The sequence below is a fragment of the Ranitomeya imitator genome, chromosome 1 (assembly GCF_032444005.1).
Source record: "Ranitomeya imitator isolate aRanImi1 chromosome 1, aRanImi1.pri, whole genome shotgun sequence".
In the NCBI taxonomy this organism is placed as follows: domain Eukaryota; kingdom Metazoa; phylum Chordata; class Amphibia; order Anura; family Dendrobatidae; genus Ranitomeya; species Ranitomeya imitator.
In genome coordinates, this window is record NC_091282.1 from 260,360,815 (window position 1) to 260,383,563 (window position 22,749).

The window sequence follows — 22,749 nt, forward strand, 5'->3', positions numbered from 1 at the left end:
TTCCCGATGATGTGAAAATTAAAATGTATAGTTCTGTGCTACAACGCTACTTGGTACATACGCGACACAGCTCAAAAGAAGTAACGGCTTTAAATCTCGTTAGCACTCCTGATCCTGGTCAGCAACAATTGCCAAATACCGACTCTGATAAAAATCATGAGATTGCGGAAATTGTCGGCCATATAAACCAAAGATATAAAAAGAATGCTGAATTTTTACTAAACAGGCTGCTGCAGAATAAAAATGTTACAGCATGGAATAATAATGCTGAATTTATTTTCAAAGGATCCGTAATACCAGGGTCTAACTTACTGGATTTGGTACGTAGTACAACGCAGAGCCATGCTCTGAACAGTAGAAATTTACCGCCGGGTTGGGATTCATTTATGCAGGCTATGGCCGAGCTAAATATGCCGTCTACAGTTGTGGGCAACCCCGCTACTAGGAAGATTTTAGATGAATTAAAAATTACCAACAGTGAGACACGCTCTGTATCTACACCGCTTAAGTTAGCTACGGCGCCCCGTACAATTCAATCTTTACATTCCCCGTCATTAGGTACCACACGCGGAACTCTGCTACCTAAAAAAAGGTCTCTACCGATGCTACAAACCATGTGGCTCACGATGTAAAGAATGTACTGGATAAATGCTGTACACACCTTGTAACGCTATATTAATTATTTTGCAAGAAGTGTAATGATGTATGTTCAATGTACTATTTAATGTTTTTACTTTTTATATTCTGTAAGAATTTTTATAGTATTGAAATGTCTTTGAGATGTATTAATGTTTTTACTTTTTATATTCTGTAAGAATTTTTTACTTTTTATATTCTGTAAGAATTTTTATAGTATTGAAATGTCTTTGAGATGTTGTTTTATTGTGAGAAATAAAATCTTTTTACATTTTTACAATATCGTGTCTTTGGTTTTATATTCGTATATACTTGCGTGTGTTGGAAAGCTGGAATAATATATGTGGATGTGGCAGCGCTAAAATAGAAAAATGTTAGTAATTCAATATAAAATGGCTATTTTCAGAATTTGGCATTACCACTTGCTATGACCCGCAGATAACCCTACATAACCATAGTTAATGCTCAGTAGAGACACAAATAACTTCTCAGATGACATCTACAGACACAAAAAAGAGAAAGCAAATATCAAACATGGTGCGTTATAAAAACATAAATAATACACACTGCCTGGGCAAATGACCCGCAGATAACCCTACAGGTACAATACAGGTACAAACAGAAAATCTGTCTCTTCTGTTTGTGAAAATAAACATTTATTGGGAAAGCGAATACAACAACAATTGACCTAGGTGTTATAAACCTCTGACCCGCAGATAACCCTACATAACCCTACAGGTACAATACAGGTACAAACAGAAAATCTGTCTCTTCTGTTTGTGAAAATAAATTTAGTTAATGGTCAGTAGAAACACAAATAAACAGCTGGTTGTGTTATAAAACAAAGTTCTGCACTATATCTGTACACTGTGAATAAAACACAGCTTACAGAATCAAACTCGAGCTACGTATAAAATCTAATATAAAACAAATGAGAAAGGTATTATAAACCACGTGTAAAATAAATACACGACTAGGATATAATTATAAACATGTGTTATCCCACAAATACGGGAATAATATCAAACTGCAACAAATTAAAATATATTAAACTATATCAAAAGGGGAAATCAAACAAGGAGGGACAGCTGGATACCAGCCGTCAGACAAGGAGAGGGGAGGGGTTACACACTTTGATACACTTTGATAGGGGCGGGGCACCTGTCAGATTGAGTTTGACGAAACCACCCGATTATACACTACTGAGTTGAATCTCTCTTCAGCATATCATCCCGAGACGAATGGGTTGGTAGAGGGCCAACCAGACTCTGGTCACATATCTGCGACATTTTGTTTCAGCCAGGCAGGATGACTACCGTGGGCTGAGTTTGCACTAAACAACGCCGTAGCCGACTCCACTGGTCAGACCCCATTCCTCCTTAATTACGGCCAGCATCTGCGGGTTCCTGTGCCTATGCCCGTGTCTTCCGCCGACTCCAGGGTGGCAGACTTGGTTGTGGAGGCACGGGACATTTGGGACCGCACTCAGGATGCCATCCGGGCCTCCAGGGAGAGAATGAGGTCCTCCACCAATGCACATCGGCGACCCGCTCCGACCTTTGCTCCTGGCGAATTAGTGTGGCTCTCCGCCCGTAACATCAGGCTGCGAGTTGAGTCCACTAAGTTTGCACCTCGCTTCTTGGGTCCCTTCAAAGTCCTCGAACAGGTTAACCCTATGGTCTACCATCTGGTCCTTCCTCCACGCCTTGGTATCACCAACACCTTTCATGTGTCCCTCTTAAAGCCCGTACACATGTCCCGGTTTTCCGAGTCTTCTGCCGGGACATCGGGTTTGTCTACGGACAATTATGATGTGACTGCTATCTTGGGGTATAAGGTGGTACGTGGTAAAAAAATGTATTTGGTGGATTGGAAGGGTTATGGCCCTGAGGACAGGTCTTGGGAGCCTGCTGAGCACATTCGCGCTGCGCAGCTCATTGCTGCCTTTGAGCGTAGCGAGGCACAAGGAGGGGAGGGGGCCATGTTAGGTGTCGAGTCCCCACCTCTGCACAGGGGGAATCTTGAGCCAGCTCCGCTGCGGTCTCCCATTCTTCTCCAGCCGCAGTGGAACCTGCTCAGTGGAGATGTCGGTCCCAGATTATTGTTTAGGCTGATACTGGGCGACTGGTTACTACTGTCCTTCCAGGCTTTGCCTTTGTAGCCAGCACTGATCAGCAGCGAGCAGATCTTTCTGGGACTAAGTCCTGCTTTTCTCATACTGAGCATGCCCACGGGATGACCTCGAGGGTCACATGCTCAGGTCCTGTTGTGGATCCTATTGGACCATCTGGAAGGTCTTGTAGCACTGCCGCTATAAAAGGTTTGCATGGCTGCTCGGCCATGCGCTAGTGTACATTTGAAAACGTGTCTTTGTTGATGAGTGCAAGTCGTTCTTTAATCATCCCCTCCCTTGTGTATGACTGCTCGCATAAGGTGGATGTCTGCTATCTAGCGCCCGGCTGAGCTATCAGCACAAAAACACACGAAACAGCGTCTAATTGCTGTGACCACCAGTGCGGCGCCGTGCGCTATTAGAGCACTTTCTTAACCCAAGTCTGGGTGGTTAGTGGCATCCGCCAGAGTGGCACAGCACACACTCTTGTGCATAAAGTTACTTTTTCAGTTACTCTGATACCCCAATTGTGGTGTCGAGTGCAAGAGGTCTACACGAACTCTAATCCTGTGTCCTGGGATAGAGTTCTGCGATTCCTTGCTCGCGCTGTTTGTGCGGTACCGTGGCCCTGTGACGCAACAGGGTTCGCTTCCTTCATACAGGGTGAAGTTAACCCATGTGTGTATCCACATTGTACCGCCATATAGTCCGTCTTTACTCAGCAGCAGGTTCCATCTCCGCACAGTGGACCCCGGGCTGCGAACGCACCTCATACCTTCTAATTATTTGGTGCGTTTCACTAGCCCTAACACCCTCATCATGATCATTGTCCCTTCTCCGCACAGCCCCTCATAATGATCATTGTCCCTTCTCCGCACAGCCCCTCATGACGATCATTGTCCCTTCTCAGCACTGCCCCTCATCACGATCATTGTCCCTACTCCGCACAGCCCCTCATAATGATCATTGTCCCTTCTCCGCACTGCCCCTCATCACGATCATTGTCCCTTCTCCGCACAGCCCCTCATCATGATCATTATTACCCCTTCTCCGCACAGCCCCTCATTACCCCCGCTTTTCCGCACAGCCCCTTATCATGACATTCCTCATGCAGCCCCACTGAAGCAACAACAACCCACTTTCCTGTGACCCCCCTCCCCCCGAATGAGAAGCCGTATACTGAGTAGCAGCGGACATTTTCCTGTGCAACCCTCCAAAACTCCCATATAATACCATCCTGAGACCACTGACAGTGAGCCCCATGGTGCAGCCCTCCTCCCTCAGGATCTCCCCACAAGTCTCCTCAGCTGCTTCCTGGTGCCGGGTCTGCACCGAGGAGGCCCCGCCCCTTCCCGTGACATCACCTCCTCGGGAGCAGCTCCGGTCTAGCCGCTGCCAGGACGTCTTGTGCGGTGACTGGCGTCTGCTGCTGTCTGTGCCGGACATGGCTCTCCTGCGCTCCAAGCTGCCCTGGCTCCTCGCCCTGCTCCTGCTGCTGGTGGCGGCGGCGGCTACCAGGAACCGAGGCCACGAGAAGCAGAACAACTCCTTCCGCAAGGCGGCCTCGGGCTTCTACCAGACCATGAGCAGCACGTTCGGCGAGGAGAACGTGAGAGCCGTGCAGAAGGTGGGCTGTGCCTCATGGCAGGAGATGGGGCAGCAGCGGGGCACTCGGCCATCCATCCTCTCACATGCCCATCCCCCGCCATGGAACCGCAGGGCAGCACATTGATGCAATGGTGGAGTTGTGAGTGCCAGCAGGCAGTGCCAGCCTCTGGTGCCTCCGCTGTAATAAGTAACCTTCTTATCGCAGTGTTGTCAGGGTAGATGAGGGCTTCAGGCAGGACCTTGGGGTATGTGCCCACGATCCGCATGTCCCCTCATCCATAGCGCTGCGTCTATTGAAGGCGATTCCGCATGTGATCACTGAGCCGCGCGGACTCACCGTGTCCTATACATTGTATGATGAATAGACATCCTGCGGTCTGGAGAGACGCGTCACATGTCCGTCTCTGCAGGGAAGCCACGGGCGTCTGTGGACCCATAGTGGGCATGAGATTTCTAGAAATCCCATCCACTATGCTGCCACATCTGGACGCTGAAGGTTGGACACCGCATAAGTTTGCAGCATCCAACCCGAAGCGTTTACTGACCGTGGGCACCATCTGTAAGGTGGAGCTGCTGTTTCTTAGACATGGCTATAAAGGGAATCGGTCACCCTCTTGTGCTTTTTGAGTTAATATGAATATGCAGGTTGTATACAGCTGAAATTAGTCTTACCTGTCTGCCTCCTGGATGAGGGCTTGTTCAGGAAAACATCTTTTGTACCTTGGATCTTCCAGGCTGTGGGGCGTAGGCTGCCTGGAAAGTAAGACTTCCTCCACTCTTCATTATTAAAGATTTCACCTCCCCCTTCTCTTCAGTTTCCCGTTAGTGTCATGTTCGCGGGCAGTCGGAAATCCCGCACCTGCGCAATCTGCCCGCCGTCGCTCCTCTGCACTGTTCTGCCCTTCTGTGAGGACTGCTTAATTCTGACGTGTGCAGGTGTCAGAGAGTCGCTGTAACGTCCGGTCCCAGTGATCTCCAGCGCACAGTAACAGTGCAGAGCAGCGACGGTGGGCACAATGCGCAGGCGTGGGATTTCCGGCCACACACATGATGTCAAAGGGAAACTGAACAGAAGGGAGGAGAAATTTTTATAATGAAGACCGGAGGCTGTCTTAAAAGGAACCTGTCACCCCCAAAATTGAGGGTGAGCTAAGCCCACCAGCATCAGGGGCTTATCTACAGCATTCTGTAATGCTGTAGATAAGCCCCCGATGTATCCTAAAAGATGAGAAAAAGAGGTTAGATTATATTTTGCCAAGGGGCGGTCCCGTCCGATGTGCGTCGCGGTCCGGTCCGGGGCCTCCCATCTTCTTACGATGACGTCCTCTTCTTGTCTTCACGCTGCGGCTCCGGCGCAGGCGACTTTGCCCTGTTGAGGCCAGAGCGAAGTACTGCAGTGCGCAGGCGCCGGGAAAGGTCAGAGAGGCCCAGCGCCTGCGCACTGCAGTACTTTGCCCTCAACAGGGCAGACAAAGTACGCCTGTGTCGGAGCTGCAGCGTGAAGACAAGAAAAGGACGCCATCGTATGAAGATCGGAGGGACTGGGCCGTGACACCCGCCCAGGTGTGTATAATCTAACCTCTTTTTCTCATCTTTTAGGATACATCGGGGGCTTATCTGCAGCATTACAGAATGCTGTAGATAAGCCCCTGATGCCGGTGGGCTTAGCTCACCTTCGATTTTGGGGGTGACAGATTCCCTTTAACTACCCGGCACCTTACGCCCCATAGCCTGGAAGATCAAAGCTATAAAAGACTATTTTTACTGAATAAGCCCTCATCCAGGAGGCATACTGTTGACAGGTAGGACTAATTTCGCCTGTCTACAGCCTGTATACCCATAGTAGTAGCTCAAAAGGGTGACAGATTGCATTTAAACCTCTAATACCAGCTGCACGTCTCCGTCATGTCCCATCGGGTCAAGATCTGTCACTTCCATTGACTGCAATTGCCAAAATGAACATGAATTGGACATACACAAATTTTTTTTTGTTGGATCGGGGCCATCACACTGGTCCATTTAGGAAATAAACACAAAGGATAAGTGAATTGACTTGTGAGGGTATGTGCACATGATCAGGAATTGGCAGCACATGTCTGCTGCGTACAAAGCGCTGCCGGCTATTGAATACAAGTGAATCCTCATGTGTTCATTGAACCGTGTGGAATCACCGCGTCCAATACACTGTATGGCTGACATTTACCTTGTGGAGGCTCACGTCTCTGCAAGATTAATAGACCTGCTGCGGCCTGGGCGCATAGTGGAGATGGGATATCTTGAAATCCCATCCACTGTGCTGTAACATCTGGACGCTGCACAAGTACGCAGCATCCAACCCGCAGCGTTTACTGACCGTGTACACCTACCCTAAGGTTCTGTAAGCTGTCATTTTTTTTTCATATGGACAGCATAGAGACAAGAAAAACATTCCTGTGAATGAGGCCTTGCTTCTAATGCCCCGGGTGATATTTTCTCCATAATGATGTGATGTTTGTGACGGCAGTTGGTCAATTGTGTCAGAACGAAATGCCTGATCATTGTGGACTGATATATATGTGAAGTTTCCACATCAAATTTTGTAACCTAAAGCTGTAAGTGGTAATGTTTGTCCTTGCAAAGTGACATGACATGCCAATGTAAGGAGGCGTATTCACCGTGCAATGCTCCTCTGGGAAGTGTAGTATGCAAATTGCCTCTTCAGAGAGGAAGAGGATTTGAACTCTATAGCACCACCTGATGGAGAAGCAGCAATCTTACAGGTCCCTATTGACCCTTTAACTAGCCTTGAAATTCGACTTAGAATAGAAGCCGAATCAGAATCTCAATTTGCAGACAGTGTTTTGGGTTATTGCACCTCGTCAGTGCAAAGTATGAGAAATGATTGGGCTAGGTGAGCGGCTCAGGACTGAGGTCTAAGGGGTAAGGGTTCTACTTGTGGAGAGTGACATACCAGCTCTGGCTTACCAAGGTAAGGAGCATGATTTGCTGTGCAATGCTCCTCTGGGAAATTGTATATTGCCTGCCTCTTCAGAGAGAGAGGACTTAACGCTATTGCGCCACCTGTTGGAGGCAATTTGCATCTATCTAAATAATCGTCTAAGGGGTACTTTTGTCTGGAACGGAAATCCTGCGTCGCTGATTGGTCAATGGTCGTGGCCTGCCGGCAATCAGCCACAGGCTTAGCCTGGCTGCGAATTGGCCCCTCCCTACTCCCCTCCAGTCAGCGCCAGTGTGTCGCCCAATCCCGGACCAACTTTTTACTATTCATGCTGGGGCTGACGGAAGGTGAGTATATAACTATTTTTTATTTTAATATTTTTTTTTAACAGGGATATTGTGCCGACATTGCTGTGTACTGCATGGTGGGCTGCGTTGTGGGCTGGAACACCCTACTTGACAAGAAAGGCTGCGGGTGTCTGTGGGTGGCATAGGCTGTTCCATTTAATCTGGCCTTACATGTCCTCATTTTGTGATCTGTGTACAGAGCACCATTACCTAACTGATCACGAGTCTCCTGAGCTGCCCTGACAGCCTCATAGGCATGCATAAGGCTCCTAATTTAGGCTAAAAGACCAGTCCAGAAATTTTAGTTCTGAGGGTAGGTTTGAATAAGCATATATATAAAAAAGAAAAAAAATGTTCAGTTTCATCCAGAAAAGTGGGACTTTTTTTCTCACTTGTCATCCATGTATAGTCCGTATACAATGCATTTTTTTAAAACCAGCTATTAATCATTTTTAGTTTTACAGAACTGCAATGTTTGTAGAAATTGGATGCTATCCTGTGGCTCTGTATGGCATCTTTTTTTTTTTTTTTTTTTTTTTCCACGCCCCCATAGACTTCAATGGGTGAGTCTGTATTTATCTATTTTCCCCCCACACTCAGATTTGCTCAGTAAAAAAAAAAAATTCTCATCTGCGCTGCCCATTGAATAACATTGGTCTGAGTGATCCATTGTTTTCACAGGCAGCACTCGCAATGAAAATCCAGTAGTGTGAATGAGCTTTTACACAGTCCTTGACATGGGGGACGCTTTGGATGTAGCGGTGACACCTCCTAGTGATTGACTGCAGCAGTAATGCACACGGACATCGGAGCAGCGGTGGGGAGCTGGCGTGGATTCTGGGATGGGGAACGACTGCTTTATTTGTGATATTATATATTTAAATATAAAAGGGTTGGGTCCATTTTTCTTAAAGGGGAAAAAGGCCTTTAAAAAAAGTAAAAGGATCAAACTTAAACAATACAGTCTAAAAAGGCCCCAGATGTATTACTTCTGTAGGAGGACAAATTCAGTGTATCTTTAGTTTTAGTTTTGGTGCACTGTGTATTGCACTCCCTTGCTGATTTAGGGACAAAATAAATGAAGTGGAGAGCATGTCCAGTGTAAATTGTCAGAAATTTGGTGCATTTAGCTTAGAAAATTGTCCCCGATTTATTCTTTTCTATGTGACAATTAGGCCATGTTCACACGTTCAGTATTTGGTCAGTATTTTACATCCGAATTTATAAACCGCATTCAGAGAAGTATAATAGAAACACATCACCACTTCTGTATTTATCACCCACTCCTGGTTTTGGCTTACAGATACTGATATGAAACACTGACCAAATACTGCACGTGGCTTTATGCAATGGAGAGAAAGATTTGATTACGATTAGAAGCCATCAGAGAGGAGCACTGCTCTCTATTTCCAGCAGATTACAGGGCAGTGATAGTGTGGTGTGTATGAGCACTAACAGTGCAGATGGTCCGTGCAATCTCTAGTCACATCGTCACCATCATCGTACTAGATGCATTGATTGTGTCCATGGAGCCGCCTGAATTTGTAGTGATTCGAATCCCCTGTTTCTTTTGTTAGTTCTTCTCACGACTAACTGAACGCTTTGTGTATGGAGTCGATGTGTTGGTGGAAACTGTATGGAGAATATGGACAGATCTGCTGGATGTCCTAGGGATTGACGGTGAGTAGGTTATTTAAAGCTTGTCTTCCTCTTAAAAGGATTGTAACGCTCTAGATAAGGTTGCTTAGTGAGGAAAGATCTTCGTAATGGCACATTTTATGTGATGTAACATTAACAGAAGAAAACAAATGTATAGAGGAAGTAAAAACCTACAATGAACAAATCACATATAAAAGTTAAAGGGGTTGTCCACTACTAAGACAATCCCTTCTAATAATGTTCAGCTCCGATAAAATACTAAAGGCTATATTTTCCCCTATGTCTGCGCCATTCCAGCGGGGTTGGCACTCTCTTTCCCAGGGCGGTGATGCGGTGTGACATGTGACACCGGCAACCATTCAGCGCTGGCGCCATGGTCTCCGCCTTCGGACAAACTGAACATGAAGAAGCAGCCAGGGATCAGGGATAGTTACATAGTTACGAACTACCTGCTGCTTGTGCTAGCTTAGGCCATGTTCACACAGTGCGTTTTTTACCGCGGAAACGCTGCGGTTTTGCCGCTGCGGTTCCGCGGCTGTTTTCCATGCAGGGTACAGTACACTGTACCCTATGGAAAACAGGACCCACTGTGCACATGGTCCTGAATTGAAAAAAAAAAACGCACTGATTAGCTGCGGTAAAAAAGAAGTACCATGTCACTTCTTTTTGTAAAACAGCAGCGGTTCTGCACCCATAGACCTCCATTGTGAGGTGAAAGCCGCAGTAAAACCCGCAGATGAAAAAAATATCTGCGGGTTTTACTGCGGTTTGTGGTGCAGAACCACTGCAGTGTGGCTGCCCCCCTGTGCCCCAATCCCACCCCCCCATGCTCCGATGCCACCCCCCGTGCTCCGACGCCCCCCCCCCCCGTGCCCCCATCTCCCCCCCCTTATACTTACCCGGTCCCGTTGTCCGTCCGTCCGGCCGTCTTCTCCCTGGGCGCCACCATCTTGCAAAATGGCGGGCGCATGCGCAGTGCGCCTGTCGAATCTGCCGGCCGGCAGATTCGTTACAAAGTGCATTTTAATCACTGAGATATAACCTATCTCAGTGATCAAAATAAAAAAAATAGTAAATGACCCCCCCCCCCCCTCCCTTTGTCACCCCTATAGGTAGGGACAATAAAAAAATAAAGAATTTTTTTTTTTTTTCCCACTAAGGTTAGAATAGGGGTAGGGTTAGGGTATTTTCAGCCATTTTAACCCTAAAAAAATTCCTAGAAAACACAGACTCTGGCTAGAAAACTGCATCAAAAAAGGACCAAAAAAAGGACCTGCGTTTTCTGCCAAGAGCTGCAGTTTTTTAAAAAACAGTCCTGAAAAAAAAAGGATGGAAATCAGGAACGTGTGAACATACCCTTACAGTGGTCACTGACTGCTCCTGCCTGTGATTCTGCTGCTTCACATCACCAGAGCAGCTCTTCCTCCTCTGGGCTGCTCTGTCGATGGGGCGTGACTGCTGTCATGGTGATTGATAGCCTGCTCCCCACAATTATGCAGCGCGGAGCCGTCTGTCTATCAGTAGGACATCAGCTGTCACGCCACATCACCAGAACGGAAGAGAAGCAGCTGCTTTGTCAACGTGACGTTACCAGAAGCAGCCGGAGCATTCCTTGACCGTTCTGAGTCGTCAGATTGGTGCCAGGCACAGAGGCAGGCAGGTTATCCAGCTGTTTAGAAATGATGGACAAAATTTGTAAAATTTCCTCCAGGAGTACTCGCTGTGTGCACCTGGGGAGCTATTCCACCATTACCGTAATAAAAGTCTATAAATGTCCCTATATAGCTTCTACTATAACAGACTCCTATTTCCAGGTCAGAAAGAGTCCTTATGAGTCCCGAATACTTCATATTGGTGCTTCTTTGCTTGTTTACATACCTGGTGCCTTGGATATTTTTATTTCTTTCTTTAGGGCTAATACCCATATGTGAGAAAAAGAAAAAAACAATCCATAATCTGGATCGAAAAAATGGATGAGTGCCATGCGATTTTCACACATACACACATAGCATCCGATTTACATCAGAGTGCTTTGCGATTGCTATCCAATTACAATGTGATTTTTAACATGAGCTTTTACATACAGCAGTTCTGTCATTTACACATCGTTTTCAAATATATAGAGATAGAAGAAAAGACGGCAATTCCTGTGCGCGTACAGTAAAATCACACTGACAGGTTAGAATAGTCTGCATAGCCTTTGCTGGTTATTAATTATGGGGGAACCCCATGTCATTTTTTTGGGGGGGTCCCCCATTTTGATAGCCTGTAAAGGCTAAGTATACAGCTGTAAGCTGATATTACTAGCCTGGGAAGCTCCATGGATATTACCCCCTTCCCAGGCTATAAACATCTGCCTTTCCCTCTGCTGGTTCCAAAAATTGCGCGGGAGCCCACACCATTTTTTCCAATAAATAACCGTTTATTAATTAAATGGCCAGTAATTTGCACACACTATACTAATTGTATTTGTCACTGACATCAATATCTACCTATTCTATATGTATGTACTGTATGTAATCCATCGATTCTATCCTGTCTGTTCCTGCAGTGATTTTACAGAAGCCGGCAGATGAATTACTGGCTTTTCTTCTATCTTTTTCAGTTCAATATAAATACATACAGTACGGACCAAAAATTTGGACACCTTCTCCGTTAAAGATTTTTCTGTATTTTCATGACTATGAAAATTGTAGATTCACACTGAAGGCATCAAAACTATGAATTAACATATGTGGAATTATATACTTAACAAAAAAGTGTGAAACAACTGGGAAAATGTCTTAACGTATATACTCGAGTATAAGCCGACCCGAGTATAAGCCGACCCCCCTAATTTTGCCAAAAAAAAACTGGGAAAACTTATTGACTCGAGTATAAGCCTAGGGTGGAAAATGAAGCAGCTACCGGTGAATTTCAAAAATAAAAATAGATGCTCCATACCGTTCATTATTGCCCCATAAGATGCTCCATATAAAGCTGTCACATATAATGCTCCATACTGTTCATTATTGCCCCATAGATGTGCCACATAAAGCTGTGCCATATAGTGCTCTGCACCGTTCATTATTGCCCCATAGCTGTGCCATATAGTGCTCTGCACCGTTCATTATTGCACCATAGCTGCCATATAGTGCTCTGTGCCGTTCAGTATTGCCCCATAGCTGTGCCATATAGTGCTCTGCGCCGTTCAGTATTGCCCCATAGCTGTGCCATATAGTGCTCTGCGCCGTTCAGTATTGCCCCATAGCTGCCATATAGTGCTCTGCGCCGTTCATTATTGCCCCATAGCTGCCATATAGTGCTCTGCGCCGTTCATTATTGCCCCATAGCTGTGCCATATAGTGCTCTGCGCCGTTCAGTATTGCCCCATAGCTGCCATATAGTGCTCTGCGCCGTTCAGTATTGCCCCATAGCTGCCATATAGTGCTCTGCGCCGTTCAGTATTGCCCCATAGCTGTGCCATAGAAAGCTGTGCCATAGAAAGCTGTGCCATTGCTGCTGCTGCTGCAATAAAAAAAAAAACGCCATACTCACCTCTCTTGCTTGCAGCTCCCAGCGTCCGGTCCCGGCGTCTCTCTGCACTGACTGATCAGGCAGAGGGCGCCGCGCACACTATATGCGTCATCGCGCCCTCTGACCTGCACAGTCAGAGCGGAGAGACGCCGGGAAGATGGAGCGGCGCCCGGCGTGTGGAACGGGGACAGGTGAATATTACATACTTACCTGCTCCCAGCGTCCCGCTCCCTCTGCCCGTCACACGGTCTTCGGTGCCGCAGCTTCTTCCTCTATCAGCGGTCACCGGCACCGCTGATTAGAGAAATGAATATGCGGCTCCACCCCTATGGGAGGTGGAGCCGCGTATTCATTTCTCTAATAAGCGGTCCCACGTGACCGCTGAAGAGGAGAAGAGCTGCAGCACCGAAGACCGTGTGACGGGCAGGGGGAGCGCCAGGATCGCCGGGACTAGGTGAGTATGCCTCAGCGCCCTCTCCCCCTCACCCGCCGACCCTGCCGCCCACCGTGACTCGAGTATAAGCCAAGAGGGGCACTTTCAGCCCAAAATTTTGGGCTGAAAATCTCGGCTTATACTCGAGTATATACGGTATATTCTGGGTTCTTCAAAGTAACCACCTTTTGCTTTGATGACTGCTTTGCACACTCTTGGCATTCTCTTGATGAGCTTCAAGAGGTAGTCACCGGGAATGGTTTTCACTTCACAGGTGTGCCTTGTCAGGTTTAATAAGTGGGGTTTCTTACCTTATAAATGGGGTAGGGACCATCAGTTGTGTTAAGCAGAAGTCTGGTGGATACACAGCTGATAGTCCTACTGAATAGACTGTTAGCTGCTTTTTTCTTGCCATAATACAAATTCTAAGTAAAGAAAAACGAGTGGCCATCATTACTTTAAGAAATGAAGGTCAGCCAGTCCGAATAATTGGGAAAACTTTGAAAGTGTCCCCAAGTGCAGTTGCAAAAACCATCAAGCGCTACAAAGAAACTGGCTCACATGAGGACCGCCCCAGGAAGGGAAGACAAAGAGTCACAGCAAGATGCTGTGGTAGCCATGCTGGTTCAGTATGCCTTCAATTTTGAATACTTCCCCAACAGTGTGACCAGTAAAGCACCCCCACACCATCACACCTCCTCCATGCTTCACGGTGGGAACCAGGCATGTAGAGTCCATCCGTTCACCTTTTTTGCGTCGCACAAACACATGGTGGTTGGAACCAAAGATCTCAAATTTGGACTCATAAGACCAAAGCACAGATTTTCACTGGTCTAATGTCCATTACTTGTGTTCTTTAGCCCAAACAAGTCTCTTCTGCTTGTTGCCTGTCCTTAGCAGTGGTTTCCTAGCAGCTATTTTACCATGAAGGCCTGCTGCACAAACTCTCCTTTTAATAGTTGTTTGTAGAGATGTGTCTGCTGCTAGAACTCTGTGTGGCATTGACCTGGTCTGTTAACCTGCGATTTCTGAGGCTGGTGACTTGGATAAACTTATCCTCAGAAGCAGAGGTGACTCTTGGTCTTCCTTTCCTGGGGCGGTCCTCATGTGAGCCAGTTTCTTTGTAGCGCTTGATTGTTTTTGCCTCTGCACTTGGGGACACTTTCAAAGTTTTCCCAATTTTTCGGACTGACTGACCTTCATTTCTTAACCCCTTTACCCCCAAGGGTGGTTTGCACGTTAATGACCGGGCCAATTTTTACAATTCTGACCACTGTCCCTTTATGAGGTTATAACTCTGGAACGCTTCAACGGATCCCAGTGATTCTGACATTGTTTTCTCGTGACATATTGTACTTCATGACAATGGTAAAAATTCTTTGATAGTACCTGCGTTTATTTGTGAAAAAAACGGAAATTTGGCAAAAATTATGAAAATTTCGCAATTTTCCAACTTTGAATTTTTATGCAATTAAATCAGAGATATGTCACACAAAATACTTAATAAGTAACATTTCCCACATGTCTACTTTACATCAGCACAATTTTGGAACCAAAATTTTTTTTTTGTTAGGGAGTTATAAGGGTAAAAATTTGACCAGCATTTTCTCATTTCTACAACACCATTTTTTTTTTTTTTAGGGACCACATCTCATTTGAAGTCATTTTGAGGGGTCTATATGATAGAAAATACCCAAGTGTGACACCATTCTAAAAACTACACCCCTCAAGGTGCTCAAAACCATATTCAAGAAGTTTATTAACCCTTCTGGTGCTTCACAGGAATTTTTTGAATGTTTTTAAATAAAAATGAACATTTTAACTTTTTTTCACAAAAAATTTAATTCAGCTCCAATTTGTTTTATTTTACCAAGGGTAACAGGAGAAAATGGACCCCAAACATTGTTGTACAATTTGTCCTGAGTATGCCAATACTCCACATGTGGGGGTAAACCACTGTTTGGGCGCATGGCAGAGCTCGGAAGCGAAGGAGCGCCATTTGACTTTTCAATGCAAAATTGACTGGAATTGAGATGGGACGCCATGTTTCGTTTGGAGAGCCCCTGATGTGCCTAAACATTGAAACCCCCCCACAAGTGACACCATTTTGGAAAGTAGACCCCTAAGGTGTGGTGTGGTGAGCACTTTGACCCACCAAGTGCTTCACAGAAGTTTATAATGCAGAGCCGTAAAAATAAAACAAAATTTTTTTTCCCACAAAAATTATTTTTTTAGCCCCCAGTTTTGTATTTTCCCGAGGGTAACAGGAGAAATTGGACCCCAAAATTTGTTGCCCAATTTGTCCTGAGTGCGATGATACACCATATGTGGGGGGAACCACTGTTTGGGCACATGGGAGGGCTCGGAAGGGAAGGAGTGCCATTTGAATGCAGACTTAGATGGAATGGTCTGCAGGTGTCACATTGCGTTTGCAGAGCCCCTAATGTACCTAAACAGTAGAAACCCCCCACAAGTGACCCCATATTGGAAACTAGATCCCCCAGGGAACTAATCTAGATGTGTTGTGAGAACTTTGAACCCCCAAGTGTTTCACTACAGTTTATAACGCAGAGCCGTGAAAATAAAAAATCTTCTTTTTTCCCACACAAAATATTTTTTAGCCCCCAGTTTTGTATTTTCCCAAGGGTAACAGGAGATATTGGACCCCAAAAGTTGTTGTCCTATTTGTCCTGAGTACGCTGATACCCCATACGTTGGGGTAAACCCCTGTTTGGGCACACGGGAGAGCTCGGAAGGGAAGAAGCACTGTTTTACTTTTTCAACGCAGAATTGGCTGGAATTGAGATCGGTCGCCATGTCGCGTTTGGAGAGCCCCTGATGTGCCTAAACAGTGGAAACCCCCCCCCCCAATTATAACTGAAACCCTAATCCAAACACACCCCTAACCCTAATCCCAACAGTAACCCCAACCACACCTCTAACCCAGACACACCCCTAACCCTAATCCCAAACCTATTCCCAACTGTAAATGTAATCTAAACCCAAACTGTAGCCCTAGCCCAAACTGTAGCCCTAGCCCAAACTGGAAAATGGAAATAAATACATTTTTTTAATTTTTCCCTAACTAAGGGGGTGATGAAGGGGGGGTTTGATTTACTTTTATAGTGGGTTTTTTAGCGGATTTTTATGATTGGCAGCCGTCACACACTGAAAGACGCTTTTTATTGCAAAAAATATTTTTTGCGTTACCACATTTTGAGAGCTATAATTTTTCCATATTTTGGTCCACAGAGTCATGTGAGGTCTTGCTTTTTGCGGGACGAGTTGACGTTTTTATTGGTAACATTTTCGGGCACGTGACATTTTTTGATCGCTTTTTATTCCGATTTTTGTGAGGCAGAATGACCAAAAACCAGCTATTCATGAATTTCTTTCGGGGGAGGCGTTTATACCGTTCCGCGTTTGGTAAAATTGATAAAGCAGTTTTATTCTTCGGGTCAGTACGATTACAGCGACACCTCTTTTATATCATTTTTTTATGTTTTGGCGCTTTTATACGATAAACTATTTTATAGAAAAAATAATTATTTTTGCATCGCTTTATTCTCAGGACTATAACTTTTTTTATTTTTTTGCTGATGATGCTGTATGGCGGCTCGTTTTTTGCGGGACAAGATGACGTTTTCAGCGGTACCATGGTTATTTATATCTGTCTTTTTGATCGCGTGTTATTCCACTTTTTGTTCGGCGGTATGATAATAAAGCGTTGTTTTTTGCCTCGTGTTTTTTTTTTTTTTTTTTTTCTTACGGTGTTTACTGAAGGGGTTAACTAGTGGGCCAGTTTTATAGGTCGGGCCGTTACGGACGCGGCGATACTAAATATGTGTACTTGTTTTTTTTTTATTTAGATTAAGAAATGTATTTATGGGAATAATATATATATTTTTTTTCATTATTTTGGAATATTTTTTTTTCTTTTTTTTTTACACATTAGAAAAATTTTTTTTTTACTTCGTCCCAGGGGGGGACATCACAGATCGGTGATCTGACAGGTGATCTGACAGTTTGCACAGCACTCTGTCAGATCACCGATCTGAGAGCAGTGCAGGCTGCTTCACAGTGCCTGTTCTGAGCAGGCTCTGTGAAGCCACCTCCCTCCCTGCAGGACCCGGATCCGCGGCCATCTTGGGTCTGGAACAGGCAGGGAGGTAGGTAAGACCCTCGCAGCAACGCGATCACATCGCGTTGCTGCGGGGGGCTCAGGGAAGCCCGCAGGGAGCCCCCTCCCTGCGCGATGCTTCCCTGCACCGCCGGCACATCGCGATCATCTTTGATCGCGGTGTGCCAGGGGTTAATGTGCCGGGGGCGGTCCGTGACCGCTCCTGGCACACAGTGCCAGATGTCAGCTGCGTACTATCCCGTCCATGGTCATAGGGGCCCACCCCACCTCGACGGGATAGTACGTCCGATGTCTGAAAGGGGTTAAAGTAATGATGGCCACTCATTTTTCTTGACTTAGCTGTTTTTTTCTTGCCATAATACAAATTCTAACAGTCTAATCAGTAGGACTATCAGCTGTGTATCCACCAGACTTCTGCACAACACAACTGATGGTCCCAACCCCATTTATAAGGCAAGAAATCCCACTTATTAAACCTGACAAGGCACACCTGTGAATTGAAAACCATTAGGGTCACATTGCGTTAGCCCAATCCGCTAGCGCTAAACGGATTGCACTAACGCAATGTTTTCTATGGGGCTGCGGTCGGGGTCGCGGTAACGTCCCCGCTCTCGCAGATCTCAGATCTGCGAGAGCGGGGAACGGACCGCGGGCGCGCCTCGGACGAAACACCGGCGCGTCGCTAGCGCGTGCCGAACATGGCACGCGCTAGTGAAGCGCGTTCCCATTGCCTTCAATGGGCGCGTTAACGGACGCGTTGCACGGCGTTAATTTCGCCGTGCAACGCTGTCCGTTAAACGCGGTCCCATAACGCAATGGGAACCCAGCCTTCCCGGTGACTACTTCTTGAAGCTCATCAAGAGAATGCCAAGAGTGTGCAAAGCAGTCATCAAAGCAAAAGGTGACTACTTTAAAGAACCTAGAATGGTCTGCACTGTGTGTGTGTGTGTGTGTATAAAATATATATATATATATATGTATATGTTTTTTTTTTTTTTTTTCTTCTGCTCCAACCTATCGGTGTGATTTTTTTTTTTTTTTTTTTACTGTATACGGTATATGAATTACTGGCTTTTCAGAGGACAATGGTGCGTTAAAAATGGACAGCACTCGCATGGTGCGAGTACTGTGCTTTTTTTTTTTTTTTTTTTCTCGCATCCATTGATTTACATTGGCGAGTCTTGTCTGAGATATGCAGCATGTTGTGATTTTTTTTTTTTAATCGGATTGCACTCGTCCGTTTTTCTCACAAATGAGTATGAGCCCTTAGACTGGCCATCAAAACGAGATCAATGGTGGGTAATGGTGCTCTAGCGAAAAACCAAATCACTTTTTTATTACAGCCTCATAATAAATGGCTGTGTCGCAAACCAGGTACAGTTGCCATTAAAAGGAGACGTCAATGAGTTTTTGCTATGTAATCTGAGGACCGCATGAGGAAGGGGTTAAAACACATATTTCAACTGTCACATGTCGGGCTGTGTGCTGTTTACTTACAATGAAGGTTTTATCACCTCTTGATTATCATTGCCAGAGCTACAGCTGTGAGTGCACGCTAGTCCAACTCCACCCCTTAGGCTGTGTGCACACGTTGCAGATTTTTCTTGTTTTTTTCGCTATAAAAACGCATACATTATGCATCCCATCATTTAGAATGCATTCCGCAATTTTTGTGCACATGATTCATTTTTTTCCGCGAAAAAGCGCTTTGCGGTAAACAACGCAGCATGTTCATTAGTTTTATGGATTTTTTTGCGGATTTCCCACTATATTATTCCATTAGGAAAAATCTGCAAAAAAAACCACCGCATCAAAAACGTGGTAAAAACGCAAGAAAAACGCATGCGGATTTCTTGCAGAAAATGTCCTGTTTTGCTCAGGAACTTTCTGCAAGAAATCCTGAACGTGTGCACATAGCCTTAACGTCAGCTGCATCTCTTCCGCTCTGGTGAAGTGTGACAAACATGCAAAATAATAGGAAACCAGGAAGGAGGCAAACACTTTCTCACTTTTTTTCCTTTTTGTTTGTTTATTTTATCACATCGCCTGCTATTGAACACATTTTTTATGATCTCTGAACATTCGTTTGAATCATTTTATTGTTAATTTTGTGAAATGCATTTTTTTAATCTGCTGGTTTAAAGCATAAGAAACAAATTTTAAATTAACTTTTTTTTTCTGTATTTCTTTTCCAGCTTCCAACCTCACTCACTACTTTAGTCCGGCTTCAGTTGCCAGTAACCCTACTCGGGTCCTGATGCTGGTAGTGGCTGTTCTTCTGGCCTATTGGTTTGCCTCGCTCTTCCTTGGATTTTTCTTCTACATTTTACATGTGGTCTTTGGACGTTTTTTCTGGCTGGTCAGAGTGTGCCTTTTCGCTCTTTCCTGCGTTTATATTCTCCAGAAGTATGAAGGAGAACCGGAGCACGCCGTGGTGCCTCTTTGTTTTGTTGTAGCCATCTACTTTATGACGGGGCCAGTTGGCGTTTACTGGAGGAGGAATAACAACAACCACCTGGAAGACAAGATCGATCACTTAGACAATCAGATCAGGCTATTAAATATCCGTCTCTCAAGGGTCATAGAAAGTCTGGATCGAGCCAACGAGCAGTAATCCTCATGTTTGGTAGATGACACCAGCTCCCTTTAGCACAGAAGGCACTCTTGTTTATAAGCCGGCTGTTTGATGTGAGTCTACACTGTCATCAGATTATGGATCTTTGTGGTTGAAAAATAATCTTAATCAGAATAAGCCAAAAAACAAAACAATTAAACAATTTTGCCGATTTAGATGTTCAGATAAAAAACACCTTTTATCGTGGGGGGTGGGGTTCGTATAATAGTATCAATCCTACTGCTAGCTTAAATTGTACAATATAAGATTTTTCTACTTTGCTATATAATGTATTGTAGACCTTCCAAAAGTCTGACTTGTTTTTAGGGTTATTCTCTAAAATACTGCTAGTGTAGAGTTTCAATTCCTTAGCCAATTTTCTCATTTCTCTGAACATCTGAGCATCTGAAGCGAGTTCAGAATCCCCTCAATTAATTTTTTACTTCCATCAACAAACTGTGAGCCCCCCCATTAAACTCCATAGGAAGAATCTGCATTTCATTCGCCTCTAATTTGTTAAACATTTTTGCCCAAAGGTGTCAGGAACAATTTCTCCTTCGCCTCATTGGGGGACACAGACCGTGTAGTGGCAGCAGCATACACCCACGGGCTGTGTCCCCCAATGAATGGCTAGGAGAAAAGGATTTTACGGTGAGTACACAAAAATCCCTATTTCTCCTTTGCCTCATTGGGGACACAGCCCGTGGGTGTATGCTGCTTGCCACTACACGGTCTGTGTCCCCCAATGAATGGCTCGGAGAAAAGGATTTTACGGTGAGTACACAAAAATCCCTATTTGGCCGATACCAATATATTTGGTTACTATTATAGAATGTTTTTTGTTTTAAGAGCACCTTTAAGGCTAGGCTTTCACATAGGTTTGTGCAGGTGATCTGCACCAATATCCTACTAAGGGGGAAAAAAAGCTTCAAAATCTTACTTCTTTGACCTAGATATTGCATTAATGCACTCCAAACTAGGTACTGTCCAATCAAAAGGCTGAAAAAAAACCTAGATGTTCCAAAACCACTTCAGGGTCAAAATAGACAAAAATGGAGCATTTCCTGTAGTGGTTTTCGCTTGGGGCAAAAAAACCTCAATCTTTGAAAGCCTTAAAAAAAAAAATAAAAACAAAAAACCTCTGCTCATAGCCTTAAAGTGACAGCACTCTTTAAGTCCATTATGTAAGGCTGGAAACTGTTTTTGATGCATGTTTTTTAAGTGACCCCTGATCCACATCTGGCTTTGGCTTAAAAACTGCATCAAAAAGTAAATGATTCCAGTCTGTTATTCCCATCTTTTTAAGATATCACTAGTGATGAGCGAAAATACTCTTTGCTCGGGTGGTCTCCGAGTATTTGTAAGTGCTCAGAGATTTAGTTTTTGTTGACGCAGCTGCATGAATTTCGGCTGCTATTCCGCCTGAGTACGTGGGGGTTGCCTGGTTGCTAGGGAATCCCCACATGTAATCAAGCTGTCTAGTAGCCGCAAATCATGCAGCTGCGGCAAGGAAAACTAAATCTCCGAGCAGTCACAAATACTCGGGGACCAGCCGAGTGTGCTCGGGAAAACCTTCCTTACTGGTCTCTCTACTTCCTTCACTCTTACAATCACAAATTATCCATTTTCACAGGGGGCCTCATAGATCCTGTTGATTTATCGATTGATCCTATATTAAAAGTTCTATTTTTTTTATGACCATGTTGGCGTTCTGCCACCAAAAGCAATGACATCCCGGTGAAATATAAACCAGTATGAAGTCTTCTTCGTTGGGTAGGATCCACACTCTGATTAGAGATTGGATCCCTATAATGCAAGTGTGCACTAAGCTAATCTCTTGGTTTTTTTTTTTTGTTTTTTTTCTTGAGTGGAAGCCAGATTTCTCAGTGACCTTAAAGTGATTCTTCTTTCCCTTTCTTAGTAGTAAGACCAATTTGACACAAGCGTCATACGGACGCAAGAAGTTCAGGCCGAAATGTACTCACTCCTGTGAAATTGGCGCTAAGGTTCAAGAAGAAAGTATCTAAAAAAAAATATGTATTGGAAGAAAGTGTTATTTATGTGCATCCTTCACAGCAGCTCACTGCCTAAAGTCTTGCATCTGCTAAGAATATCTGTGTGTATAAAATCTGTATCGGTTTTGACTTGTGCTTTTTTAGATACATATATATATAGTGGTCAAGATAATATTTTTAAATAGGAAGTAATTACTGTTGTGTTTTTCTACTTTTTTGTCCTTTGTACACAATTGTGTGCATTACTTAGGTAGAATATACATAGACAATTCTACGTGCTGTTACCGCTGTGCTTTATGTTGTACTACACTTTGTAGAATAGCGGGTTTTATTAGACAAGTTTATATCGTATTGTTATTTTTAATGTGTGTTGTCTTCAGTTGTAGGGGTGGATTAAAACTTACTTTCCAAATTTTTCCTTGGTTGGAAATTTTAGCAGCTTAATGTCCTCACGCCTGTTGCTGCTTAGATCTTTCTCAGGGTTTGACAAGCGGCAGTAACCTAGTTGTGTTCAGTCCGTTACTTTTGTGCACATTGCCATTATTTTTCCTTCTGTTTGTGATGGCGCAGAGTGACTAAGCCATTTTAATGTTTTGTACTGTATAGGTTTCTGGATTCCTTTTCAGGTAATATTTTACTGTAAAATTCTGTGATTCATACTCGCATCACTTTGTAGGGAATCATGTGGTCAATTCATGGGCTGAATTTGATATATTGTCTGGACCTGAT

The 22,749-nt window shown here is 44.6% G+C and overlaps 1 protein-coding gene across 1 annotated transcript; it reads left to right on the forward strand.

Moving 5' to 3' along the window:
• The first annotated feature begins 4,114 nt into the window (after positions 1-4,114).
• Positions 4,115-22,434, forward strand: BRI3BP (BRI3 binding protein). Its single transcript, XM_069756033.1, has 3 exons — positions 4,115-4,376; positions 9,220-9,322; positions 19,587-22,434. Exons 1-3 carry the CDS (start codon positions 4,194-4,196, stop codon positions 20,003-20,005), a joined length of 705 nt encoding a protein of 234 aa, XP_069612134.1. The 5' UTR covers positions 4,115-4,193; the 3' UTR covers positions 20,006-22,434.
• The last annotated feature ends 315 nt before the right edge of the window (positions 22,435-22,749 follow it).